This window comes from Sminthopsis crassicaudata, chromosome 4 (genome assembly GCF_048593235.1).
Source record: "Sminthopsis crassicaudata isolate SCR6 chromosome 4, ASM4859323v1, whole genome shotgun sequence".
NCBI lineage: Eukaryota > Metazoa > Chordata > Mammalia > Dasyuromorphia > Dasyuridae > Sminthopsis > Sminthopsis crassicaudata.
The window spans coordinates 296,692,749-296,717,007 of record NC_133620.1 but is presented as its reverse complement, the minus strand read 5'-3'; the positions used below and the strand labels follow the sequence as shown (position 1 = coordinate 296,717,007).

The 24,259-nt window shown below is 41.2% G+C and overlaps 2 protein-coding genes and 1 long non-coding RNA gene across 7 annotated transcripts; 2 read left to right on the top strand and 1 right to left on the bottom strand.

Moving 5' to 3' along the window:
- The first annotated feature begins 62 nt into the window (after positions 1-62).
- TRAPPC1 (trafficking protein particle complex subunit 1) lies at positions 63-5,812 on the top strand. Of its 3 annotated transcripts, none has more exons than XM_074311866.1 (5): positions 63-211; positions 400-498; positions 867-937; positions 1,171-1,309; positions 5,418-5,812. In XM_074311866.1, the coding sequence occupies exons 2-5, from the start codon at positions 400-402 to the stop codon at positions 5,544-5,546; spliced, it is 438 nt and encodes a 145-aa protein (XP_074167967.1). In that variant the 5' UTR covers positions 63-211; the 3' UTR covers positions 5,547-5,812. The 3 variants fall into 3 exon arrangements, with proteins under 3 accessions (XP_074167967.1, XP_074167966.1, XP_074167968.1); XM_074311865.1 differs by having other exon boundaries at positions 88-243; XM_074311867.1 differs by having other exon boundaries at positions 194-254.
- An 889-nt stretch (positions 5,813-6,701) lies between these two features.
- Positions 6,702-17,959, top strand: KCNAB3 (potassium voltage-gated channel subfamily A regulatory beta subunit 3). 3 transcript variants are annotated; one of them, XM_074311856.1, is made up of 15 exons: positions 6,855-6,958; positions 7,529-7,574; positions 8,681-8,724; positions 8,827-8,864; positions 9,193-9,272; positions 10,162-10,206; positions 10,313-10,357; positions 10,897-10,940; positions 11,189-11,275; positions 11,609-11,694; positions 11,840-11,960; positions 12,151-12,245; positions 12,410-12,530; positions 13,323-13,411; positions 13,563-17,959. In XM_074311856.1, exons 5-15 carry the CDS (start codon positions 9,208-9,210, stop codon positions 13,638-13,640), a joined length of 876 nt encoding a protein of 291 aa, XP_074167957.1. In that variant the 5' UTR covers positions 6,855-6,958; positions 7,529-7,574; positions 8,681-8,724; positions 8,827-8,864; positions 9,193-9,207; the 3' UTR covers positions 13,641-17,959. The 3 variants fall into 3 exon arrangements, with proteins under 3 accessions (XP_074167956.1, XP_074167954.1, XP_074167957.1); XM_074311855.1 differs by lacking the exon at positions 7,529-7,574 and having other exon boundaries at positions 6,702-6,958; positions 13,339-13,411; XM_074311853.1 differs by lacking the exon at positions 7,529-7,574 and having other exon boundaries at positions 6,702-6,958.
- On the bottom strand, positions 6,818-23,952 carry LOC141566796 (uncharacterized). Its single transcript, XR_012489386.1, has 3 exons — positions 23,139-23,952; positions 7,126-7,198; positions 6,818-6,917 (listed from the first exon to the last, which is right to left on the bottom strand). It is a non-coding gene; the product is annotated as an uncharacterized LOC141566796 (long non-coding RNA).
- Between the last annotated feature and the right edge of the window lie 307 nt (positions 23,953-24,259).

The following is a 24,259-nucleotide window of genomic DNA, read 5'->3' as shown; positions in this document are numbered from 1 at the left end:
GCGTACGTCTTTCCAGCGCCACAGAGGATTGGCTGTGGGGAAGCGAGCCGAGGCCGCTAAATGTGGCGGGGCTAGGAGAGATGGAGCCATTGGAGAAAGTGCGACTGTCTGATTCGCGTCTCCGGGCAAAGAGAGTTGGGGCGCAGCAGGAACCGGAAGTGGTGGATGATAAGGGACCTTCCCTCTCCACCCCCACTGCCGAGATTCTCAGGTACGCACGCGCACTACCGGTGTGTATTTTTGGTGAGTCCTAGGTGTGTCCTGGAATAAGCGCGGGGAGGGGGCTGGATGGGTTACTGAGGGGGGAATGAGAAGATCCCAGATTGGAAGAAGTTTTTAGGCGGGAACGGGAAGTGGGTGCTCCCCTGACTAACTCGCAGCCTCCTCCCCGCCCCACAGATGACTGTCCACAACCTGTACTTGTTTGACCGAGATGGGGTTTGCCTGCACTATAGCGAGTGGCACCGAAAGAAGCAGGCGGGGATCCCCAAGGAGGAGGTGACTCGAAGGATACGGGGATGGGGGGGAGGGAGGAGGGAATTCAGCATCACAGCCTGCTCTCCTGAAACCTTGCCCTGCCCCGAAAGACCTCCCCATCCCCTCCCATTCTGAGAAGTGTGGCCTAGTGAAAAGAACCCTGGGTTTAATTCACTATTCTAACTTTTGCCAAGTCATTTCTGCCCTTCCCTGCCTCGGCTTCCTTGTATGAGATAATTTAATTGCTCTGGGTCTCAGTTCCTTTCTCTGTAATATGGGTACAATATAGTTCCTCCTCCCCCCACCCTCCGAAAGGAATGTGGTGAAAAAAAACACTTGATAAGTACTGCATAAATATAAAATGTTTGTTTATTCCCTGCTACTGTCAGGAGTACAAGCTGATGTATGGAATGCTCTTCTCCATCCGATCTTTTGTCAGCAAGATGTCACCTGTGGACATGTATCCTACGGGTGGAAATGGGGTGTGGGCTTCTTGGATCTATAGAGACAAAGACTCTGGAGAGGAAGTTGGCTGACCACAAGGAATGGAGATACGACTTAGTGGATGGGACCAAATGGGGAAAAAAAAAGTTAGCGTAGGGAGGGAAACTATATAAAGCCTCTCATTAGGGACTGAACGTGTGTGTGATCATAGATCCAGATCAGACGTGTTCCTTAACATCCATTCTTCAGGAAAGATGGATTCCTGGCTTTCCAGACAAGTCGATACAAGCTCCATTACTATGAGACACCCACTGGGGTCAAGGTTGTAATGAACACCGATTTGGGGGTAGGACCCATTCGGGATGTTCTACACCATATCTACAGTGGGGTTAGTGTCCTCTCTCTACTTTGCCTGTCAATATCTCTCAAGTTTAAAAAAAATATTTTGAGAAACTCTCAGAATATAATTGATTTCCTTTAAAGCCTATGCATTTAAAAACATCATTCTGAAAAAGGGTCCAGAATAGTTTCAACTTATATAAGTCTTCCCATGATTCCTTGAATTCTTCAGGATCATCATAATCTTTTACTACATTCATATGCCACAAATTTTCCTGCCCTTCAGCTGATGGCTATTCACTTTGTTTCCAGTTTTATGCTAACCCAAAAAAGTCCTGGTATGCATGTTATTATATATGGCATGAAATTGTCTGTTGCAAGGGACAAGACAAATATCAAAGATTATAAAGCTTCAAAGGTTCTAAAAAATTTTTATCGTTTTTCTTGCACATTTGTGGACTCAGCTCAAAATTCTCTTTTCTGTTGGTTGTCTGTGGCATAAACAGATGAAAAAAATGATTAATCGGCAGAATATTAAGCATCTGTTACTGGCTATACACACATAGCGCAAAGACAAAAATAAAATGAACCTTACCTTCAAAGAGCTTAACTATCTAGAGAAAGGTCTTCAGTAAGTTATATATATCATATATAAGGATCTATAGATGACACTGGGTAAACATCACAGAATTAAAAAGCATAGGATTTCTATGGGATAGAATTGTAAGCCTAACCAGTGGAAGGAATCCCCATGTCAATGAGACCCTAAATTCTAGAATACACTGAAATATTGAAATATGATAAGATTTGGTCATAACATACTTTAAAATTATGAGATTTCTTTGGGATGGATACCCTCTCTACCAGTTGTCACACCACATCTAAATGTTTTCTCATGAACCAAAGAGGAGTATCACTTGATATCCAAACTACTCTACAAATGTGAGGCTTCTCTTCAGATCTTAAGTGTATAGTCCAGACTGCTTTTTTAAAAATTTCCCAATATGGTAAGATCTAGCAGAGGTAGCTTCCAGAAATGAGGTTTCAAAGTAGTACTTTAGTGAAGGTTGATCATAGCATATTAATGATATAATTGCAAAATGTTGATAAAGGTTGGTTGAAAGTTGCTGATTGATTGAAAACAAGGACTATTTCATTCTTGTCTAGGCAATAACTACAGTTCCTGGCCTGTAGTGGGTGTTTAAATGCTTTGTTGATCAGTTTTCTGTGTTGTTGGAACAAATAGCATTTGTGCTATCCATTTATTATTCCTCTCCCTGATTGAAGACCAGTCCATCTCCCATTCCAATCCATCAGTCAACAATATTAAGTGCCAGACACTACACTAGATGTTGAATATATAAATGTAATAGGGCCTCTGCACTTTTATATTAAACCAGGGGGACACAACCCCCATTCACAAATAAGGATATAAGGGACATAGTTACTTTTACAAAGTAAATATACAGCAAATGGAAGGAACAGGAATTGGCATTAACAACTGGGAAAATTAGGAAAGTCATCTTGAAAGATGCTAAGTTTTGAAGAGAGCTGAGAGTTGAGTTATAGGAAGAAGGAATGAGGAAAGGCACTTCAGTAATAGAACAGTCTGTCCAAAAGTATAGAGATGAAGGATGGAATATTGTACACAGGGCGTAACAAGCAGGATTATTTAACTAGAACATAGCGTTTATAATCAGCCAGGAAAAGAGGCTGGAGACAGATGGTAAAGGGTTAAACAGAGGACTCATTTCATTTTAAGGCAGGGTGGAGCCACCAAACTTCTGGAGCAGAGGGTGGCTATTATCAGACTTTAGAAATATAATTTTGGCAGAAATGAGAATGAATTAGAAATTAGAAAAACATTAAGGTGAGAATAATAAGATGTGGTAACCAATTGGATATGGGCAGGGTGAATGAGACTGAAGAACAGAAGTTGATTGTTGGTAGAAAACTTGGATGGCTGGAACAATGATGATACTTTCCACTGAAATGGAATGTGAAGGAGAGGGTGCATTTAGATGAAAAGCAAATAAATTCTGCTTTAGATGTTTTGAATTTGAAATGCCTATGTGATATCTAGCTGAAGTTGCCCAGCAGGCAGTTGGCAATTCCAGAGCTCTTTATGCTAAATCTATTAGCCTTCCCCCCCCCCCCCAATCCTCATTTGCCTTGACCTCTGCAGTTTTTGATTCTACTAACCATCTCTTCATTCTGGTTTTCATGATACTGCACTATTATGGTCCCTTTCCTAACTGTTGGACCAATGCTTCTTGGTTTGCAGAGTTATCTATATCATGCTCCCTATGCATAGGTATGCCCCAGTATTCTGCCTCTTCTCATTATACTTGTTGATCACTCAGCTCCCTATCACTTATCATCTCTTTACTCCAAAAATCTACATATTCAGGCTTTCATCTCTCTCTTGAGTTCCAGGTTCACTTTATCAATTTTCATCTAGATATTCTATAGGCATATAAATTCAATATGAATAAAACAATTCATCTTTCCCCCATTCCTCCTAATTTCCCTATTTCTGTTGAGAACATCACTACTTTTCCAGTTACCTGGAACCTTGCAACCCATAAGTCTTCAGTCTTGATTCCCTTAGACATCTGAAACTCATCATGCCCAAATAGTTTGGAGATTGTAATGAGGATAGCTAATGGGATATGACATCTCTGTCATATTTTGCATATAGGTCATGATAAAAGTATTGCAGCCTATATGCAAAACACTTATGATGTTGCATACAGATCTCAATATGATTGAGCCCTACATCAACTTCTGAGATTGTCTATTTACATTCAATCAAAAAGCATTCATTAGGGGGCTACTATGTGGTAGCTAAGTGGATAGGGTACAGGGACTTGGAATTGGACATGACTGAACAACATGGACCAAGAACTGTGCAAGGTGCTGGGAATGCAAATATAAAAGTAAAAAGTCTTTACAAAATAGTCTGCCCTTAAGGGAAACTACACATGTATAGGTAGATATAAAATATATGCAAAATAAATGCATCTGAGGGTGGGGTGAAAGGATTAGGAAAGGAATAATGTAGGAGAGGAGTTGCTTGAATAAAAATGATGAGGCGGTATATAGCATGCATGGGAAATAGCCTGTACAAAGGGAGGTGAGAGATGCATTGTCTTGAGAAATATGCTAAAATGGCCAGACTCATGAAGCTCGTGAAGAGAGATAATGTGAAATCAGTATGAAAAAGCAGATCAAAATCAGAGTGTGAATTCCAAAAAAGAATTTGGTCAGACCTGTGTAGAGAATAGATTGGAGAAGAAAGAGAAGATTGTTATTCAGTTAAAGCTGGATTTGAACTCCAAAATTCCTGACTCTAGGCCTGAAACTGTATCTACTGGGACACCTAAGTGCTCAATAGGAGATAGAGGCCAATTAAGAGCCTAATAGAATAGTCAGGATTGCAGAGGTAAGGAGGGCCTGAATTAGTTATGTAAGTGGAAAGGAGAGAATGCATTGAAAAAATGTTTATGACGTTGGAATTGAGCAAAAATCTTGTATGTGCTGACTTGGGGATAGTGCAGAGTGGAGATGTCTTCAAAGTTGTGAACCTGAGTGACTAAAAAGATGGTGCTTTCATCTGCCTAAATTAACAACTTTGTTCATTTGGTACTGATGATAATATCCATATTGGAGTGGATGGTTCTCCATTCCCCCCTGCCCCACTTAGAGCTCATTGACTGCTATAGACCCTCCAGTACATATATTTTCTCCAAGTTCTAAGGGCCTCTGACTTTATTGTGTTTGAACCTGAGTTCAAATAATCCTTCAAACAGTTTCTATCTCTGATCCTTGGGCAAGTCATGTAATCTCTGCCTCAATTTCCTCATCTGTGTGGGGATAATAGCACTTAGATTACAGGGATATTGCAATATCGAAGAGATGATATTTAATATTTGTTAAGTGCTTTGCAAACCTCAAAGTCCTTTACAAATGCTAGCTAGTATTATTATTGTTACCTGGGGAATTATATTTCACTTCAGTCCTCATGACTTGGGGAAATGCAAAGGTTAAAAGGGAAAAGAGGAAGAGTTTTTGGAAAGAATGGGGGCTTAGGGGAAAAAAACTTTACTTCATCCCCAACCCCCTGTCTCTTCACCCCCTCCCTTCTTCTTCCATAGCTTTACGTGGAGTTGGTGGTGAAGAATCCGCTGTGCCCACTGGGTCAGACTGTACAAAGTGAACTTTTTCGCAGTCGGCTTGACGCTTACATTCGATCGCTTCCTTTCTTCTCTGCCCGGGCTGGCTGAGAACAGCATTCTTCTGAAACATCTGTATTCGTTATAGTTCTTCCTGTTTGTTTTTGTCACCGGAGGAGCCTTCCAATCCCTGCCTCATTCCAAAGTGGCTGGCTACTCGAGAGAATTTAGCACCGAATTCCCCTCCAGACTCTTCCGGCTCCAGTTGCCCTTTGCTTCTGATGCTGTAATCCCACCTAGTCAATGCCTACCTCCCATCAATCCCCTTTCTTGATACTGTATTGAGAACGGAGAATAAAACTATCAGCTGTCTAGTGGCTCTGGGAGCGTCTGTGCTAAAGGGAGGGTGTTTTGGGAGACTGAAAGGGAGAGGTGGAATTTCCGGAGCCAGTAATAAACACAGGTCTTGGATGGGTGGCAGCAGACCTCCAGAGGAAGAAGGACGGAGTCTCCTTTTTCCCCTCTCCACCGACGAGGCCGGGTTATGCAGATTAGGCTTCTACTGCCCCCTGTCGGCAGCCTGGGGAGGCGGAGCTTGTGTGCAGCCTGGGGAGGTGGAGCTTGTGTGCAGCCTGGGGAGGTGGAGCTTGTGTGCAGACTGGGGAGGTGGAGCTTGTGTGCAGACTGGGGAGGTGGAGATAAAGCTATGCAGATGAGGGGTGGGGGATATGCAGATGACCTAAGCAGCTGCAGGCTGGATGCAAACCCCCCTCGGATTGCGGTTTGGGCTGCTGCAGCTACACCGCTCCATCTCCCTCCTTGGGGTTCCTTGTCCTCCGAGGATCTTTTCGGAGCCCCCAACCCCTCTAGCTCCTGTGCCAATTGTCCGGCACCCCAAAACAATTCTCCCCACTTCTAGACGCATCCCCAGATCTCCGTCCCCGGGATCTGCTTCTACCAACCTAACTCCTGGGCCCCTTCTGTTCTCATCCTGCCCCCCATGTTCCCCTTCTTGGGTCTGCTCCAGTCACCCCTCTGTCTCCGGTCTGCTTGGCTTCCTCCTCGTCCCCTAGTCTTCGCAGAAAATTGAATCTAGAGGACCTTCGCCTCCTTTGGTTTGTCCCTACCCCTGCTAACCCCAAGCCTCGGCCACGTCTTATCATACCTCTCTTACCCCCTCGTTCCTACTCCTTCCTTTCTGCCCTCTTCCCCTTGAAATCACCCCGATTTCTCGAGGATTCCGTTTTCCTTCTCTCCTGAGCCGGAATGCAGGTGTCCATCGCTTGCACTGAGCAAAACCTCCGCAGCAGGAGCAGTGAGGACCGTCTGTGTGGACCCCGACCTGTCCCTGGGGGCGGGAACGGCAGTGGAGTGGCCAGCAGTCACGGAAATCCTTCAGGGGGAGGGGGAAACGGCCCCAAGGCGCGGACTGTGCCAGTCGCACGACCCCTGGGTCCTGCAGCTGTGACCCACTCGGGGCCCCTACGAGAGAGCACCGGCCGAGGCACCAGCATGAAGTACAGGTACTGAAGGAGAGGGCCAGAACAGCCCCTTTTTAGCCGGGTCCCTGCCCCTGCCTCTGCCTCCCCTTGCTTCGGCAACCCCACCACCCCATGCCTCCCAAGCGACCTACATTCCATTATCCTAGACTCCTCAAATTTCATCAGCAACATTCCAATTCCTTACTTACATCTCTATCTCCATCTCTTTTTCACATTCTCTCTCCTTGGCTGTCTGTTGTTCTCCATCTCCACCTCCTGACTCTTTTGAGAATCAGAGTAAGTTGTTAGGGTTCGCTGTGTACCTTTTTGTATCTTCCTTCTCATCCCTAAGGCATGAGTACCTCAAAAAAAAAGTGTCCTGAGGTTGGGCTGAGAGGGTATTTAAGATTTCCTCATGCTACTTAGGAAGTGTCTTTTGGGTCTGTTCCTCTTCCCCCCCCCCCCCATGCGTTCCAACCGCTACATCTCTAGACTTGGCAGAGGGCTAGCTAAATTCCCTATTGTCATTAAAGCAGTAATGGTTTTGACCCATTTTCACCAACAATTCCCACCCTCCTGACTCCAACTTCATCATCCTCTACTTTTTTTCAGGCATGAAATGACCCCAGTCAAGGGGAAAAAACTTTGGGTCCCCAAGGTATCAAGGGGATATGCAGAACTGTGGGCAAAGCAAAAGGGACTTTGGAAGGAGTAGTGAGAAGGAATTGATACTGTATATAAGATGCTGCTAGGAGCCCACAACCCCACCCCATAGGCATAGAACATCGAGCTCTTTCCCTCTTCCCCCCTTCCACTGCAGAAAAAAATAGATGGATTTCTTGGTAAATAGCATTGTTCTGATATTGCAAAAGGGATTGTATCCTATTCTGGGATGGGGTGGTGAGGTTATTAATCTGATAAGGTTTAGTCACCTAAGGAATCAGATATCTTACCACATCCTGCCCCCCACTCCCATCGTTTCTCAGTCTCTGAGAGTTAAATAACTGAAACTTTTGGGGAAGGGGGGAGAAGATTCAAAAGGGTCTCAAAAGGAGTTTCATTAGCCAATACGAATAGTGGGGTGGAGAACCATAAGAAAAGGGGCTGGGCTTCCTTGTTTCCTGTTCCCTTTGCTGTACCAATCTTGATGATTGAATAAAGATTCCTTCTGACAGACAACTATCTGCCTAAGGGATTGAAGGGAATTAATCATTTATCAGCTTTATATCCACCTTTCACAAGCATTTAGGGGATCCCAGGGGTCTCTATTTTCCACCAACCAAAACCTCAATTTGCTGATTAATTTTCTGGAGATAGCTCACCCTCCCTGGACCCTGTTGTTACCTTTCCCCCTCCATATTAACAGTCTTTTCAGGCTTCCCCAACTCAAGATAGTCTCACAAACTAATACTGATCATGTGCTGCTATACAGGGAAAACCATGAATATGACTGTGAAGAGAAACATGAGTCAAGAGAAATCAGGTAGCAGATTTTACTGATAGCAGAGAAAATAGAAATTGCACAGTAGGTGCCAAAGGAAGATGAATTCATTCATTCAACAAATATTTGAATGTGAACAGTCTACACTGATATCACTGGGCTTCACTCAGAGTAGAATTTGCCTGGGGTTTTGAAATGGGGGAATAGAATATGGGATGGAGAAACACATTCAGAGAAGCAAAGAGCCAGAAAGCTTATTATTTAGATCTTCAAGGGGAACCGAAGGTGAAAATCCTTCTATTGGATTCTCTTTTATCCAACAGGAATTTGGGAAAGTCTGGTCTTCGAGTATCCTGTCTTGGCCTTGGTGAGTCTAATGGGAAATGAAAGAATGAAGAGGCTGCAAGGGTAAAGGTTTTCAGATGCCTTGTCTCTCACAGCCCCATGTCCCTGGATTTTCTTTCTGCAGGTACCTGGGTCACATTTGGGTCTCAGATCTCAGATGAGGTATAAATGTTTCTGATACCAAAAGATAGTTGGGAATACTGGGAGGGTTATAGAGAATAGAGAAAGAAAGGTGGGAGAAATAGATGGGGAAATAGATGGATTGTGGAAGGGTGGGTCAGAGAAGAGATTATAAGGGATATGAGAAACAAGGTGGGGGGAAATTGGGAAAAGGGTGGAAAAGATATGGGGGGCAGGCATGGGATAATGGTGTTATATTTGAAGACTCAAAGCACTTAGAAGTCTCTTGGGATTTGGAAGGTTAAGAAAGGTGAGAAAACCAATGGAAAGGTAAATAGTATTAACTCTACCCCAACATACTCATTCCTAGACAGCAGAGAATCTGATGACTGTGGCATATGAGCATGGAGTAAATCTGTTTGACACAGCTGAGGTGTATGCAGCAGGAAAGTATGAACCAGGGAAAAGGGGAAGGGTATGAGTTAAATTAGTGAGGGGAAGATTGGGAGTGGAAAGGAAAAGTGGGTGTCTCATCTTTGATTTAGGTAATCTCTGTCTCCAGTGAACGTTTGCTTCTCCTATCATGTTGGGTCATAGAGGGGATTCCAAAATATGGATGTTGAAACCCCTAAAGTATTTTCTCTTTAAATATTAAGTGTGAACAAACAGGAAATATAGGCAAAATAAAATAAAAATAATATATATTTATTGAGCACCAACATGTGAGGCCAACAAGGAGACTTTGGAGACTAAAAATTTAGTTAACAAGATTTATAAATTGTAAATACCAAAAATAAAAGGAATGTTACAAGACAATGAATTTCTAAATGATTACAAAGACAGAAGACAAAGGAGGAGCTAGGATTCAAACCTATTAAGTAAGATGCTTACTTAGCTGTATGACCCTAGTCAAAGCATTTTAACCACCAAAGCTGTTTCCTTGTTTGAAAAATAGGAATAATACTTGCACTGCCTACTTTATAGGGATGTTGGCCGAGGGGGGGGGAACAATTGTACACCTTTAAAGTGTCATGCAAATGTGAGTTGTATATTATTCTTAAGTTCACAGGCATTCAAAATAAGATGGTCAAAGAATACTGCAAAGTAAATGGAAGAATGGGTTAGGGCAAATGGAAAAAAAAAAAAATCTGTATTTTTGTTCTTACCAGACTACAGAGCTATAACTCCCTAGAACAAGTTCTTTGTTCTTTTCAATGTAATATAGGACCTAGGGAATAATAAGTGCTTTTTGAACTCTCTTAGAACAAGAAGTAGAGGTTGTAGGGGGCTATCACTAGAAGAGAGAGCCCCTTGCTCCCTGTTATTTCCCCTTTTCTAGGGCAGAACGAACTCTGGGCAATATCCTTAAGAGCAAGGGTTGGAGGTGAGGCTGGGATTTGGGGTACAAGGCAGAGGATATTTGGGTGGGGAGGTTCACATTGACCTTATTCCTGCTGACCCTACCCCCACTTCCCTTTTTTCTTTTTAAGGAGATCCAGCTATATCATCACCACCAAAATCTTTTGGGGAGGGCAGTGAGTATTCCCTTTCCCCATACCCTTCACTAGGGATGACATTTTGAAGTGGAGACATGATAGCTGTCCAAATATTTGAAAAGGCTGTCATGAAGAAAACCTTCTTTTTATTGCAAATGAAGGGAAAAGAAGCAATGATAAAATTTGCAAACGCAAATTTAAGCTAAATAATGAGAACTGTTCAAAAATGAAATGAATTGCCTTTAGAGATAGTGAATTTTCCTTCACCTGAGATTTTCAACCAGAGACTTTTGAGATGTAATCTTTTGAGTGCAAGGGACTGTTTGATTTTTGTTTCCATATCCCTAGCACCTACCACATACTAGGTGCTTAATAAAAATGCCTGTTGATTGATTTATCATTGTAAAAAGGATTCTTGAACTTGCTAGTCCTTTCCAAATACTTATTACTTATCCTTTTCAAATACTTATCATACTTATCACTCTAGCTAAGTCCTTAATCAGGAGATGTAGGGATCGAATTGTAATTCTTACCACCTATCTTTAGCACCATCCAGTGTAAACTCAACTTTTCCACAGGGCAGAGACGGAAAAAGGCTTGAGCCGAAAACACATCATTGAGGGTAAGGGACTAGGAATGTTGAGTGGGTAAGGGGTTAAAGAATGTTGTGGGGGAGGGGGATGGTGGTAAATAATGAGAATGCAGGAATTAGATCAGCAAATTAAAAAGCTGGGGTGGAGGAAAGGGTGTCATATCAGAGTGGATGAAATATGCAAACTGAACTTAAGAGGTAGAATATTAGGGAGTTGGAACATAGGGGGCCATATCTGAAGGAATTGGGTCACTTATCTTCTCTTCCTCCTCCCCCAGGCTTATGGGGCTCCTTGGAACGGCTTCAACTGGGATATGTAGATATAGTCTTCGCCAATCGCTCGGACCCCAACAGTCCCATGGAGGGTGAAAATAACCCCAAGAATGCCTAAACTTACAAGACGTCCATAAACCCAGGGATCACCTCCCCAGCTCTAGTATACTAAACCCTAGAATTTTCCAATCCCAGGGACATCAAGGTGCTCCCATGTTTCCCATATCTCCCATCAGGGATTTCAGAAGAGGGCAAAGGAAAGGAGGGTAGGGGAAAACTGGGGTTAACCTTTCATCATCACATAGAGATACCTAGGTTTTTAGAGGGAAATGGCTGTAGAGAAGAGGGTTTATCCATCTGGGAGAATGAACGCCTTGAATCCTAGTGATCTAACTGTCAGGATTTCATCACCCTCACACATCCAGAGATTGTCCGGGCCATGACTTTTGTCATTAATCAGGGACTGGCACTGTACTGGGGGACATCACGCTGGGGAGCTGCAGAAATCATGGTAAGTACCTTCCCACTATATATTTCCTTAAAAACATTTCAACTTCTAATTCACAGAATACATGCTTACCATGTACTTGGGTTGAGGGGAGATATGGAGAAAAGCTAAAAGGTTTGGGGTATTCTGATGCCTACTTCTAATCTAGGAGGCCTACTCAGTGGCACGACAATTCAACCTGATTCCCCCTGCATGTGAACAAGCTGAGTATCACCTGTTTCAAAGGGATAAGATGGAAACACAGCTGCCTGAGCTCTACCACAAGATAGGTTAGAGACTATTCTCCCTATCCTGCCTGACATTTCTAGCCTCAGCTTCCCTGGTCCTTTTCCTCCCCACATATTATCTCTTTATTCTATATGTTCTTCTCAATATTCTTCCCTTCTGCCAGCCATTAAAATTGGTCCACATCCTTTCCCTATCCTTTTTTCCCATAATCTTTTTTCCTCCTGAACTCAGGTGTTGGATCAGTGACTCGGTCTCCTTTGGCCTGTGGTGTCATTACTAGCAAGAATGAAGGAAGAATCCCAGAGACCTGCAGGGGTACCATCAAGGTAAGACACTTTTAAGACTTCCATTCCATGGCACCTGAAGAGAGCAAGGTTTGGGAATTTTCAGCTACCTTAGCTACTTGGGAAGGAAAAAGATGAGTCTGTGGGTTATTCTCAGCTTCCTTCTCTCCTCTCCCCTCCCCTCTTTACCTCCCTTTCTCTTCCAGAGCTACCAGTGGCTCAAGGACAAAGTACAGAGTGAAGATGGCAAGAAGCAACAAGTCAAGGTCATGGACCTGCTCCCTATTGCTCATCAACTAGGCTGCACAGTGGCTCAGCTTTCTATTGGTGAAGAGACATTGCTGTCAAAACCAAAAACAATAAAAGGAGTCTCTCTTCCTACAAACCCTCAACCCATAACCTAAAATAGACTAGCCTGTGCTAGACATTTTCCTCATGTAATTCTCAAAATCATAGTTGAGAGAGGAGAAAAACAAAAACAAAAATGGTATTTTCCTTGCCTTCAAACAATTTATCATAAATCTATCAGAGGATTTTATTTAGTTTGGGATTGGGGGAGGAGGAAAGAAACATGGAAATCTATGTAATTATAATGGCTAAATTTAAATACCACTTTAAGATTTAAAAATAGTTTTACCCAAATGATCTCATTTGGTCCTTACAAGAAATGCTTTATCTACTTTCTATTTTGGTTAAGCTGGATTTCATTCTTTTAGAGAACTTTTAATGTGGAAACTCTCCACCTATGTAGATGGGTACCTGGTCTGTAAAGTTCTAATTGTAGTGAGTTGCATGAGATGCCGAGAAACAGGATTTTAATCTAAGTCTTCCTAAGGCTAGCTAGGACCTTCACGTGAGCCCTCAACTATATTAGTTTATATAGTTCGAGGATGAGAGGAACAAACGTGATTTCTGGAGGATTTGTAGCTACGTATACCCCTCCCTCCATCTAAACCCACTTGTTAGTACTCTGAAATTTAATATTGGATTACTGCATATGATGACTTAAATCAGAAAATGTTTAGGTGCCCAAGGAAAGGCTCCATTGATGGGGATGTCTAGGCCCTTAATCTTCCTCTCTTTGGCGCTCTTCCCCCGCCCCTCTCCATTTCATCCCAGCTTGGTGTCTCCGTAGCGAGGCTGTCAGCTCCGTCCTGCTGGAGGTGTCCAACACAGAACAGCTGATGGAAAACCTAGGAGCCCTGCAGGTAACTGGGAAAGGGAGAGGAAGAGAAGGGGCTGAGACACATTTCACGTTGCGGGCTGCCGGGTCTCTGCTTATTCCTCTCGGCCCTGAGCTCCACTCCCTCCTCTTCATTTTCCCTGGCCTGACTCCCAGCGCCTTCCCTTCTTTCCCAGGTTCTGGCCCAGCTGACGCCGCAGAAGGTGTTGGAGATCGACTGGCTCCTAGGAAACAAACCACACACTAAAAAATAGTGACATCCCCCACCCACTCCGGCCAGGCGCAGGAGCAGGCGCAGGAGCAGCCAGCACTGCACTCTTCCCTATCCCGCGCCAGCAGCAGCAGCTCCAGCTCACACAGCAGCCAGACAGCCCCAAAGGCAAACTGATGCTTTCCATGCTCCGGCGGGAGGATCCCGCCCACCAAGGAATTCCAGCTACACGCATGATTTTACAAGCCATATCCTGCCACAGCATGGCTGGGAAAGGAAAGTAGTTCGCCACCTCCCTATCCTCCCGTCCAGTCTTTGGCATCTCTTCCTGGCATATAAGCTTCTCCCGGGCATGAGTTGGGGGAGGGAGGGATATCCCTTTTCCTTCCCGCCCTGCACTTTTCCTCCGCCCCTCACCCCCAAAACTGCTCGGAGACCTTGAGAGAACCCTTCGACAGATAATGAAGATTGCATGACGTCACCCAATACCGGAAGAGTTCTGCTGGCCGTACAAAAGCCTACATAGAACGGTTTCCAGAGAAGGGAACTCGGGGGGAAATAGACAAGTCCTTGTGCTGGGAAGCGAATGCGGTCACTTGACTTTCCAGAGAGCCCAAACTGGACTGTAGTGGTGCCTTCACATTGAGACAGCATAAGAGCTGTTCACAGGAAGCAGTCAAAAGTCATGGAGAAAGCCAGTCCCTCCCGGAACAGAGTGGGTCTCCCTCAGATGTGAAATTATGCATCGCCTTGTGGGAGTACACAGGAGTCAGGCCTACAGACTTGGGAGATGGAATAGGGCAGGAAGTGGGTGACGATGATTGGGCACAGGTGGAAACTGACATGGTAAACATGGCAGCCTTTCACACTCACACTGAGGAGTGGGACTCTCATAGAATGGCCCCCAAGTGATGGGTTTTCAGAAATGGAAAGTGCTGCTTGCTATTAACAGTCGCAAGCCTACCTTTACCTCCTCACAGTAATCCTAAAGCAATAATAATGGGCCTTCCCAGGGAAAATAAAGACTTAGCTTCTTCCTCTCAGAGTCTTTGAGGGAAAGGGGGAAAAGTCCTAGTACTCAGGCACCTAAGCCAGATATCCCATAGGTTCTCTTTTCCAATCTTTCTAGGGGCTCTGACATGCTATCACATTTTTTGGTTTTCCCTACCATTGAAATTTGCCTCAGGGACCCCTACAGACAGTTTTTATCAAAAGCCCAGGGTGACACACCAGTTCCAGTCCTTCCCAAACCTTTGTCCTTGCATTTCTCAGGGAGTCAGACATCTAGTTCTATAAGAGCATATAATTCAGAGGCAAAAAGTATCATCCTCATTGTTCCATCTTTTCACCCCTTTACGTTTTGGACATAGATACATTTGATAGCCAAAAAACTTCTCTCCCATCTTGTGTCCTTTTCCCTGGTAACACTGGCCATAGAACCACAAATCTAAAGCCAGAAGGGACGTCAGAAACTATTTCAGAGATCCCTCATTTTATGAGAAATCAGCCCTAGGAAGATTAATTGGGCCAAGGCAACATAGCTAATAAGCTTGAAGTGGTAGTTCTTAGATACTCTCCAAATTCAACATTCTTTCCACTGTATCACACAGTCTCCTCTGTACCACAACTTCTAGCTCCCATGTTTTTCCCTCTTCTACCTTTTATTGTTCTTTTTGTGCCACCTTTCCTGAAAAATAACTGATATTTATGTAATGCTTTAAGATTTGCAAAGTATGTTACCTGCATTGTTTTATTTAATCCTACCAACACTGTGAAGTATGTGAGGATGAGGGAACAGGTTAAGGGAGATTAAGTAGTTTAGCTAAGGTCACAATCAGAACAGGATCGAAACCCACGTTTTTTAATGCTCTTTTCAATATGGACTCTTTCCACTAACCTTTCTAATTATAAATGTTCTTCGATGCTAAGTCCTAGGGACTCTTTTCTTGAGTCCCTTTATCTTTTCTACATTCCCTCCCCCCTCAAATACTATAAAATGATTATAGAAATTAAATCTTCAAAGGGCCCTTAGATAACATCTAGACCATTATGCCCCCTCCTTATTTTGGAGGTAAAATGCTGAAATCCCAAGATTCTTACATTCCAAAATCATGACCACACAAGTATTCGTTCCTTCTCTCCCTTCTGAAGAGGTAATACTGAACTCTAGATTTGGAGTCAGAGGGCCTATATTTGAGTAGTGTCCACTCAATTGCTTGAATAATTCCTGTCTTGAAGCTTCAGGTTTATCTACAAAACAAGGGAATTGGATAGCATGATTTTCAGGCTCCAAATCCTATGATCCCTTCCTGTGCCACTGACTTAACTACATGATTCTGGGCAAATCACTTTTATCTTCTTCATCTGTAAAATGAGCTTTGGTTCTAATAATCCCTAATTAGCTTTGAGCTACAAATATAGTGATATGAGTTTTATATCCCTTACCCTCTGTGGGATTCAGTTTCCATTTCTTATAAAAGTTGGACTTAAAGATCCAAAGTACTCTTGAAGCCCTCAGAATATTGCTGAGCCTGAGGCAGTTTTCATGGGAATGGGGGCTGGGGAGGGGAGGAGATGTTGGAAAATATCCAGTTACAAGTAAATTGAAAGATCTGAAATTCATGACATGTGAGGATTGATTGAAGAAGGTAGATTTAGTGAGAAGACATGAGAGAAGAGTTGCATGATAACTATCTTCAAGTTATTTAAATGGATGATGATTGTTATTTATTCTGCTTAGTCCCATAGGACAGAAATCAAAACAAGGGGTAGAGGTTGCAAAGATTTAGGCTTAATACCCCCTAATTGTTAGAAAAAAGTTCTAACAATTAGAGCTAGTCAAAAGTGATTTTCTTGGGAAGAAGTGGAGTCCTTGATACCGAAAGTTTTCGATCAAAAGTTGATTTTAGCTATATTGTAGAGAAAATGTTTGTAACTACAGGTTGTGATATATAGCTTCTAAGAGCCCTTCAAACTCTAAATTTTTGTAGCACAAAAAGAAGAAAAGCAACTTGTGCAAGCTCATACAAGTAACAGAATCAGGATTTTAACCTGTCTTTTGATATTAAGTTTAAAGTTATTTCCACCATCCCACCAAGTCTATTCTTCTTCCTCCTTCTCCTGCTATGGTCTATTCCAAAGGAATAGGTATAGTTTACAAACAATTTTATCATATTAGGATGGACTAGACTAATCCTCATCTCTGTGGATCTGAGCAATAAGGACACACGATGCAGGTACAGAGACAGACCGAAGCAGAATAGAAATATTCAAAGAGATGGTCCCACAAAGATAAAAAAAATTAAATGGGTAGAAATACTGGATTAAGGTGAATGCAGAGATCCATGAAGATCTTCTTGTTCAGTTGTTTTCAGTCATATCTGATTCTATAACCCCATTTGGTGTTTTCTTGGCAAGAATACTGCAGTGGTTTGCCATTTCTTTTCCTAGTTTATTTTACAGATGAGGAAATTGAGGCAAACAGGGTTAAGTAACTTGTCCAGAGTCACATAGTAAGTGTGTGAGACTAAATTTGAATTCAGGAAGATAAGTAAATGAATAAAAGAAGTTTGCTAAGATCCCTCAAGTGTTAAATCACTAGGGATGTAGAAAGAAGCTATAATCAAAATGTCATTTCCACTCTTTCTCCCACTAGATTGTCTCATCACCACTTCCACTCCCTAAATCTAGAAGAGAGATACATCTAACCTTCAGAAGAAAAGAATAATTGCTAGGGGCAGCTAAGTGGCACAGTGAATAGAGCACCAGCCCTGATGTCAGAAGGACCTGAGTTTAAATCTTAACACTTCTTAGCTGTGTGACCCCGGGCAAGTCACTTAACCCCAACTGCCTCAGCAAAAATAATAATAATAATAATAATAATAATAATAATAATAATTGCTTAGCTACAAAAATATACTGACATTCCAATCCCTGGTTATTCCTGCCAGCCATCTCCTATTCATCTTGGGTCACTCACTGTAAGGACATAAAGCACATAGAGAGCAATTCTTCTAAGTTAATATTCTAGAGCTCATCTGTCTACATGAATGTTGTTACATTCAAAGCTGTTCTATTGAGAAGCTATACATATTTATTTCAGTGATGCTACCATTGCTCAGGGCATTCCTGGAATGCTTTTTGGTAATCACCTCGGCCAATTTATGGCATATATGAATAATCAAACTCAGCCTCCATTCCAGGCAAATAACATTTCCTGGCTTGATCACATACTTTTCTTGGCTTTAACTGATTGTTGGATATTTCCAAGATTTCAATTCAAGAGGATATATTTGCTACCACTAAGGATGGTCACAAAATTGTTGAAGGTTCTGGATCTGAAAAGGACATTAGAGATAACTTAATCCATTTTAATGACCAGGAAACCTAGTCTCTCTCTCTCTCTCTCTCTCTCTCTCTTTTTTTTTTTTTTTTTTTTTTTTTTTTTGAGGCTGGGGTTAAGTGACTTGCCCAGGGTTACACAGCTAGGAAGTGTTAAATGTCTGAGATAAGATTTGAACTCTGGTCCTCCTGAATTCAAGGCTGGTGCTCTATCCACTGTACCACCTAGCTGCCCCAAAACTGAGTCCCTTTGAGACAAATTCTAGATGCTTTAAACAACTAGGATACATATGGTATTCCAAGATGACAATTTTGAAAGAGACAGTACTTACTTGCACATATAACTTCTGACTTATTTATTTAAAACTATTTCATTACATTTATAGCCATATCTCATATTAGAAATAATCCTTGCTATCTAGGAATTAACAGATTAATTGGGAAGATTTACATATATGACTCTCATGTGATACTTGGGGCACTCTAGTAATGGTGTGCCATCTTCCTGAAGATGGAAGGCAGAGGATCAAGTGGCTGTAATATCTGAATTCCCCACAGGAGGTATTTCTCTTTGATACACTTGCCCAATTTCTACCTCAGTTCTTCAGTGAGGTATGTGGGAACAGGCCCCTAAAAGGTAGCAGTGTTCTGCCTGATCACTACCAGAAACTTGTTTAGGTTTAGCTCAGGCATGTTACTCAACAACATTTTATTGCTCACAATATCAAAGCTCTAAAACCCACTTCTCTAGAGTCTCTACCTCCACGTAGATTCTTCTATAGTCATAACCCAGGACCACTATTATTCACAAGACTGATATAGTTAATATATCATGCCCTCAAAATTTGATGGAAATAGCAGAAATATAAATAAAAAGATAATGCACTCCTGCTAGGGGTCATTTTCCTTTCAGCCATTTCCCAAAGCCTTCTTAAAAAATGTTCCCATTTCAAGTATGTCAATCATAGGCATCTAAGGATTATTGAGGGAATAAGATGGAGGATGAATCCAAAACATCTCAAGTAGGATGTGAGAGGCAGAATGAATCCCATCAGCCCCATCCACCAAAGGAATCTTCACTGTGATTACACCTAACAAGTAGTCATCCAGCCTCTATTACTTAAAGCCTTCCCACTCTTTCTAGGCTGCCTCTTCCCACTTTAAGTTGCTATAATTGTTAGGAAGTTTTTCCCAACATCCAGCCTAAATTAGCCTCCTGGAAATTTCTGCCTAATGCTCCTGGTCCAACCCTCGGAAAACAAAAGAATTGATTCCTATTCTACATGTCAACGCTTTAAATAGTTATGTCACCCTGAGTGTTTTTCCCCAGAATAAATGTATCCAGTTTGTTCAACCAATCTTCAGATGTTATAGATTCAAAGTTTTTCACTATCCTTAGGTGAATTTCCCTGAACACACTCCCTCTTATTAATATCTTTCCTGAACTGTGGTGCCTAGAATGCAATAGTCCAAATAAGGGCTGACAAAGGCAAAGTATCCTGGGACTCCATAATGCTGGAATCCCTTTTGATACAACATAAGATCACATTAGATTTTTTTGGTTTTCCTATCATATTACTAATTTTGATTGTTTGCAGTCAATGAAAACTCCATATCTCCACATCTTATATTTGTATAGCTAATTTGTGGGGGGGAGGGGGGGTTGGTATATTAAGTGCAACATTTACATTTATCCCTATTGAATTTCGTGTTAGAAGATTCAGCCCAATGTTTTTACTTATCAATGTCTTTTGGAATATTTACTCTGTCATTCTATGTTTTAGCTCCTTCTTTCAACTTGATGTTATTTGTAAATTTGAGTGACTTTAACCAAATCACTGCTAAAAATTTTAAATGGGAGCTGGGGAGAGAAAGAAATGCACATTTAAATAGCACCTCCTATATTCCAGTCACTGTGCTAGGTCCTTTTCACAAATATTTATCTTTTTTGAGCCTTACAACAACCCTTTGTTATTAGTATCCCCATTTCACAGTTGAGGAGAAACATTAATAAGAGGGAGAATGTTCAGGGAAACTTACCTCCCAAGAAATCTGCTCACAAAGAAAAGGATTTACAGAAAAGAAACCTCCTCCCAGAGAAAGATTACAATTGAGAGACGACAGAACTCTACAATAATGAAAGATATTGAATCTGTAGATTGGTTGAACAAACTGGATACATTTATTCTGGGGAAAAACACTCAAGGTGACATAACTGTATTTAAAGGGTTGACATGTAGAATAGGAATCAATTCTTTTGTTTCCCGAGGGTCGGACCAGCAGCAGTGGGCAGAAATTCCAGGAGGCTAATTTAGGGTCGATGTTGGGAAAAACATCCCAGGAGCATCGGGCAGTTGAGGCAAAAAGAGGTGACTTGCTATGGATTATATAGCAAGTAAATTCTGAGGCCAGATTTAAATTCAAGTCTACCTGATTACATCAGTAATATGTGCCATATTTTGAGTGAAATCAATCAATAGCCTCTAATCTAGAGTAGTAGATTATACTGGGTTACTCCATTAAACATGTTCTGCCACATTAAAATTAAATCATTAATAAGAATGAGAATGGCCACACATTAAACATTAAATCTATCTGACTACTTTATCATTAATTCATATTTCTTCATCTCCTCCACAAGAGTAGTGTAAGATACTTTATGAAAAGTTTGGTCAAACTCTAGATCAGTGGTCCTCAAACTTTTAAAATAGGAGGTCAGTTCACTGTCCCTCAGACTGTTGGAGGGCTGGACTATAGTAAAAACAAAAACTCACACTCTTGTCTCTCCCCCTCAGCCCATTTGCCATAATCGGCAGGCCTCATAAACATCCTCAGCTGGTCACATCTGACCGGCAGGCCGTAGTTTGAGAACCCCTATTCTAGATAAACTCTCTGCAGTTCTCCCTTCCTTGATTAGTAATCCTGTCCAAAAAATGAAATGAGATTAGTATAATGTTCGGGCTAACTTCCAGAAGGTCCTTCAGTCAGGCCTTGGTCTCAGCAGGATAAACACCATGAGAATGATCAGGAATAGAGTCTAGAATCTTTATTCTGGCTCAGTATTGATTTTAGGAAGCATGAGAGTCAACAGAAGGATGGTCAAAAATAGAATGTCTCTTTTCCAGTATTTCTCAGCCCTTAAATACCCTATTACAATTACATTATTACACCATACTTATGTGTGAACTTAGAGAACCATTATATCACCATGCTAAGTACTAAGTATATGTATACTAAAGAACCATCATCTTATCAATTCCACTGAGTTAACACTCCGTTTGTAAGAATCTTTGTTTCAAGTATATTTCTCCCAAGTTCTGGCCCTTTACAGATTAGTCTGGCACAACTTGTTCTTGAAGAAGTCACACCAGTTCCTTATAACCAGAATTCCTTTTAATAGATGTTTATCAAGCATCTCTTTAAATAATCTTTTCTAGAATTTTTATGGGAATTCAAGTCAAGCTTATTGATTGTTTACACATTGTTCTCTTCCCTTTACTAGAAGAAAATTAGTAATATTTGCCCTTCTCAAATCTTGTGGTTCACCTTTCATGTTTTCCAAGTACAAATTACATCAAGCAATCACATCTACCAGTTCTTTTAGAACCCAAAGATATAAGGTCATTTGGATCAAGGGACTTAATTTTATCACAGGCAGCTAGGTGCTCTCTACTTAATCACTTACTTTGTAATTAACAAAGTAACTTACTTTATAAGTTAATAAACTCCTTATTAATCATTTCTCCCTCTCATTTCCTGTGTAAAGGCTATCTTCTTCTTCAGAAAAAACAGAAACAAACTAAAAAATGCCTCCTTTCTGTTATCGATAATCACCTTCCTATGTAGGCCAAGCAAAGGTCTGATTCTTTCTATGGGCTTTTTAAAGATCCCAACATAGGTTGTCCCAAAAGTCTTAGTTTTAAACTGCACTAAGATTTTGGAAACACCCTGGGGCTTTTAAGCTATTAGAACTTAAAATTGCACTAAGACTTTTGAAACTTCTGACTTACCTTACCAGGCTCAATACATTTCTAAGTGTGGCTCTCCTGATAAGACTATTTCTGTTATATGGTATAATTTCCATCTTCTTTATAGAGAAGCCAAGGAGAGTAGGGAAAGAAAAATTCTGTCTACCTTGTTTACCAACTGACAAGATTTTCAATAGATGCTGCCAATTATAGGTGGTCTTTTCTTCTGCCCCAATCTCTTCCCCAGGGACCTCTTCATTCCTGTCTCTGAAAGCCACAGTTATTGGCCAATATGGTCTTGGATCATGACAATTAACAGCTGTTACCACAGTGGGTTTTGCTGCTCCCTTTGCTTACATTGGCCCATGTGACAATCAGCAATTCTAGTTTTAACAGCAGTCCTTGATTGCCTCAGTTATCCAGTGACCAGGAAATTCAAATGGGAGGAAGACAATCCCAAATCTGCACAACACACAAAGCTTATGCCTTCTTCTTGCCCACTATATGACTTCCTATTTCAAGAGCATACTCCCCAGGACTCCCAATGAAAGAATGTTAAATTTACCTACGCCATTATCTTATTTATCACTAACTTTAGGCCCAGAAGTAAGTAATAACTGAAAGATAAGCACATAGTCTGGGTACATATCATATCCACACACAGCATCTTCATGCAATAGTTGTAATCTGAAGAGTCTGATTTTGTGCTAGAAAAAGCAGCTTGATTTTTTTATTTGTTTTAAGTTTTTTAGATGGATGCATTATAGTACAATAGGAATAATATTGGATTTGGAGTCAGAAGACCTGAGTTCAAAATCTGATTCTGTTGTTTAATACTTAAGTATTGGCTTAGAACATCCAGAAGATGATGAGGGAATTGGGGACTAGACTAGAATGGGAAAAAAGGAGGTAAGGAAGAATGTCCTAAAGGAATGGTGGAATATAGGAGATAGAGCAGGCAGCTCTTTAACTGCCTTTAACTAAAGCCTTAGGTGTGGTTTTAGGGTGGTAAATTTGGTGATAGGGCCCCAGTGGGGAATGTAGGCCAAAGGAACCACGTCCTGTTTACCTATGGGGGAAGCTGGAACCCTGAGTCATACATTATTCTACGCTGTGTTAGCATAAAGGATGGTGTGTCAGTGTACAGGTCCTGCCACTCTGGAAGGGATTCATTTCTGGCATTCTTGAGGTATGGTCCTGGAATCTGGATTCATATTTCTACTCCAACCCACCTTTAGCTGGAACTTGGGTATATTGGCTTTTGTGGCAGTGACAAAAAGAAAGTGGTACTGTGGTATTGAAGAGTCAGGCTGAAGGTTGGGTCTAAGAATAGAAGGATATAAGAGTTTAGTTAATGTCCTGATGAAAACTGATTCCAACAGAGGCAAAACAAAAAACCCCAAAAAACCCAGCATCTCATTTTTGAATGGTCATAAAAACATAGATAGTAAAAAACAACAACAGCAAAAAACAAAAAACAAACAAACAAACAAACAAAAACAAACAACTGTGTGTAAAGACTGAGATAGGAACTCCCTGTCAAAGAATATTTAGGAAAAAAAAAAAAAAAAAAAAAAAAAAGGTGTGAATAGTGAGGTCTAAGCTTGTCCAGAGAAGATGGCAAGGTTGGATAGGCTAGGATAAGTAAGATTTCAGAATTTAGGAATTATGTTTAGTCAATAGTCACATTTCAGGAGGAAGTGGAACTTCCCAAGGATCAAATATGATCAAAGTTGTTATGCCCCAAGGGCTATAAAAACTGTATACTCTTTGATGCAATGATGCCACTACTGAGTCTGTATCCCAAAGAAATTATAAAAGAGGGAGAAGAACCCACATGTACAAAAATGTTTGTAGCAGCTCTTTTTGTGGTGGCAGAGAATTGGAAAATGAATGGATTCCCATCAATTGGGGAATGGCATATGAAAGTAATGGAATATTATCATTCTATTAAAAAATGATGGAACAGGCTGATTTTAAAAAGCCTGGATTTACATGAACTAATGTTGAGTGAAACAAGCAGAACCAAGAAAACATTATACACAGCAACAATTTTTCTTCTGTTTTTTTGTTTTGTTTTGTTTTGTTTGTTTGTTTGTTTTACCTCATGGATTTTTTCCCTTTTGTTTTGATTTTTCTCTCCTAACATGACTCTCATGGAAATATGAAAAAAAAATGTACACATATAACTTAAAATTTTTTAAAAGATCAAAGTTGTGCTTTTTGGGAGGACAGTTGGTAGGTAGAAAATCAATAAAGGAAATAGGGTATATTAAGAAAAGCATGTTATCCCTAACTGGAGAAGTGAAGTTCCACTGTACTAGGCTTGTACGGTATCTAAAGTATCATATTA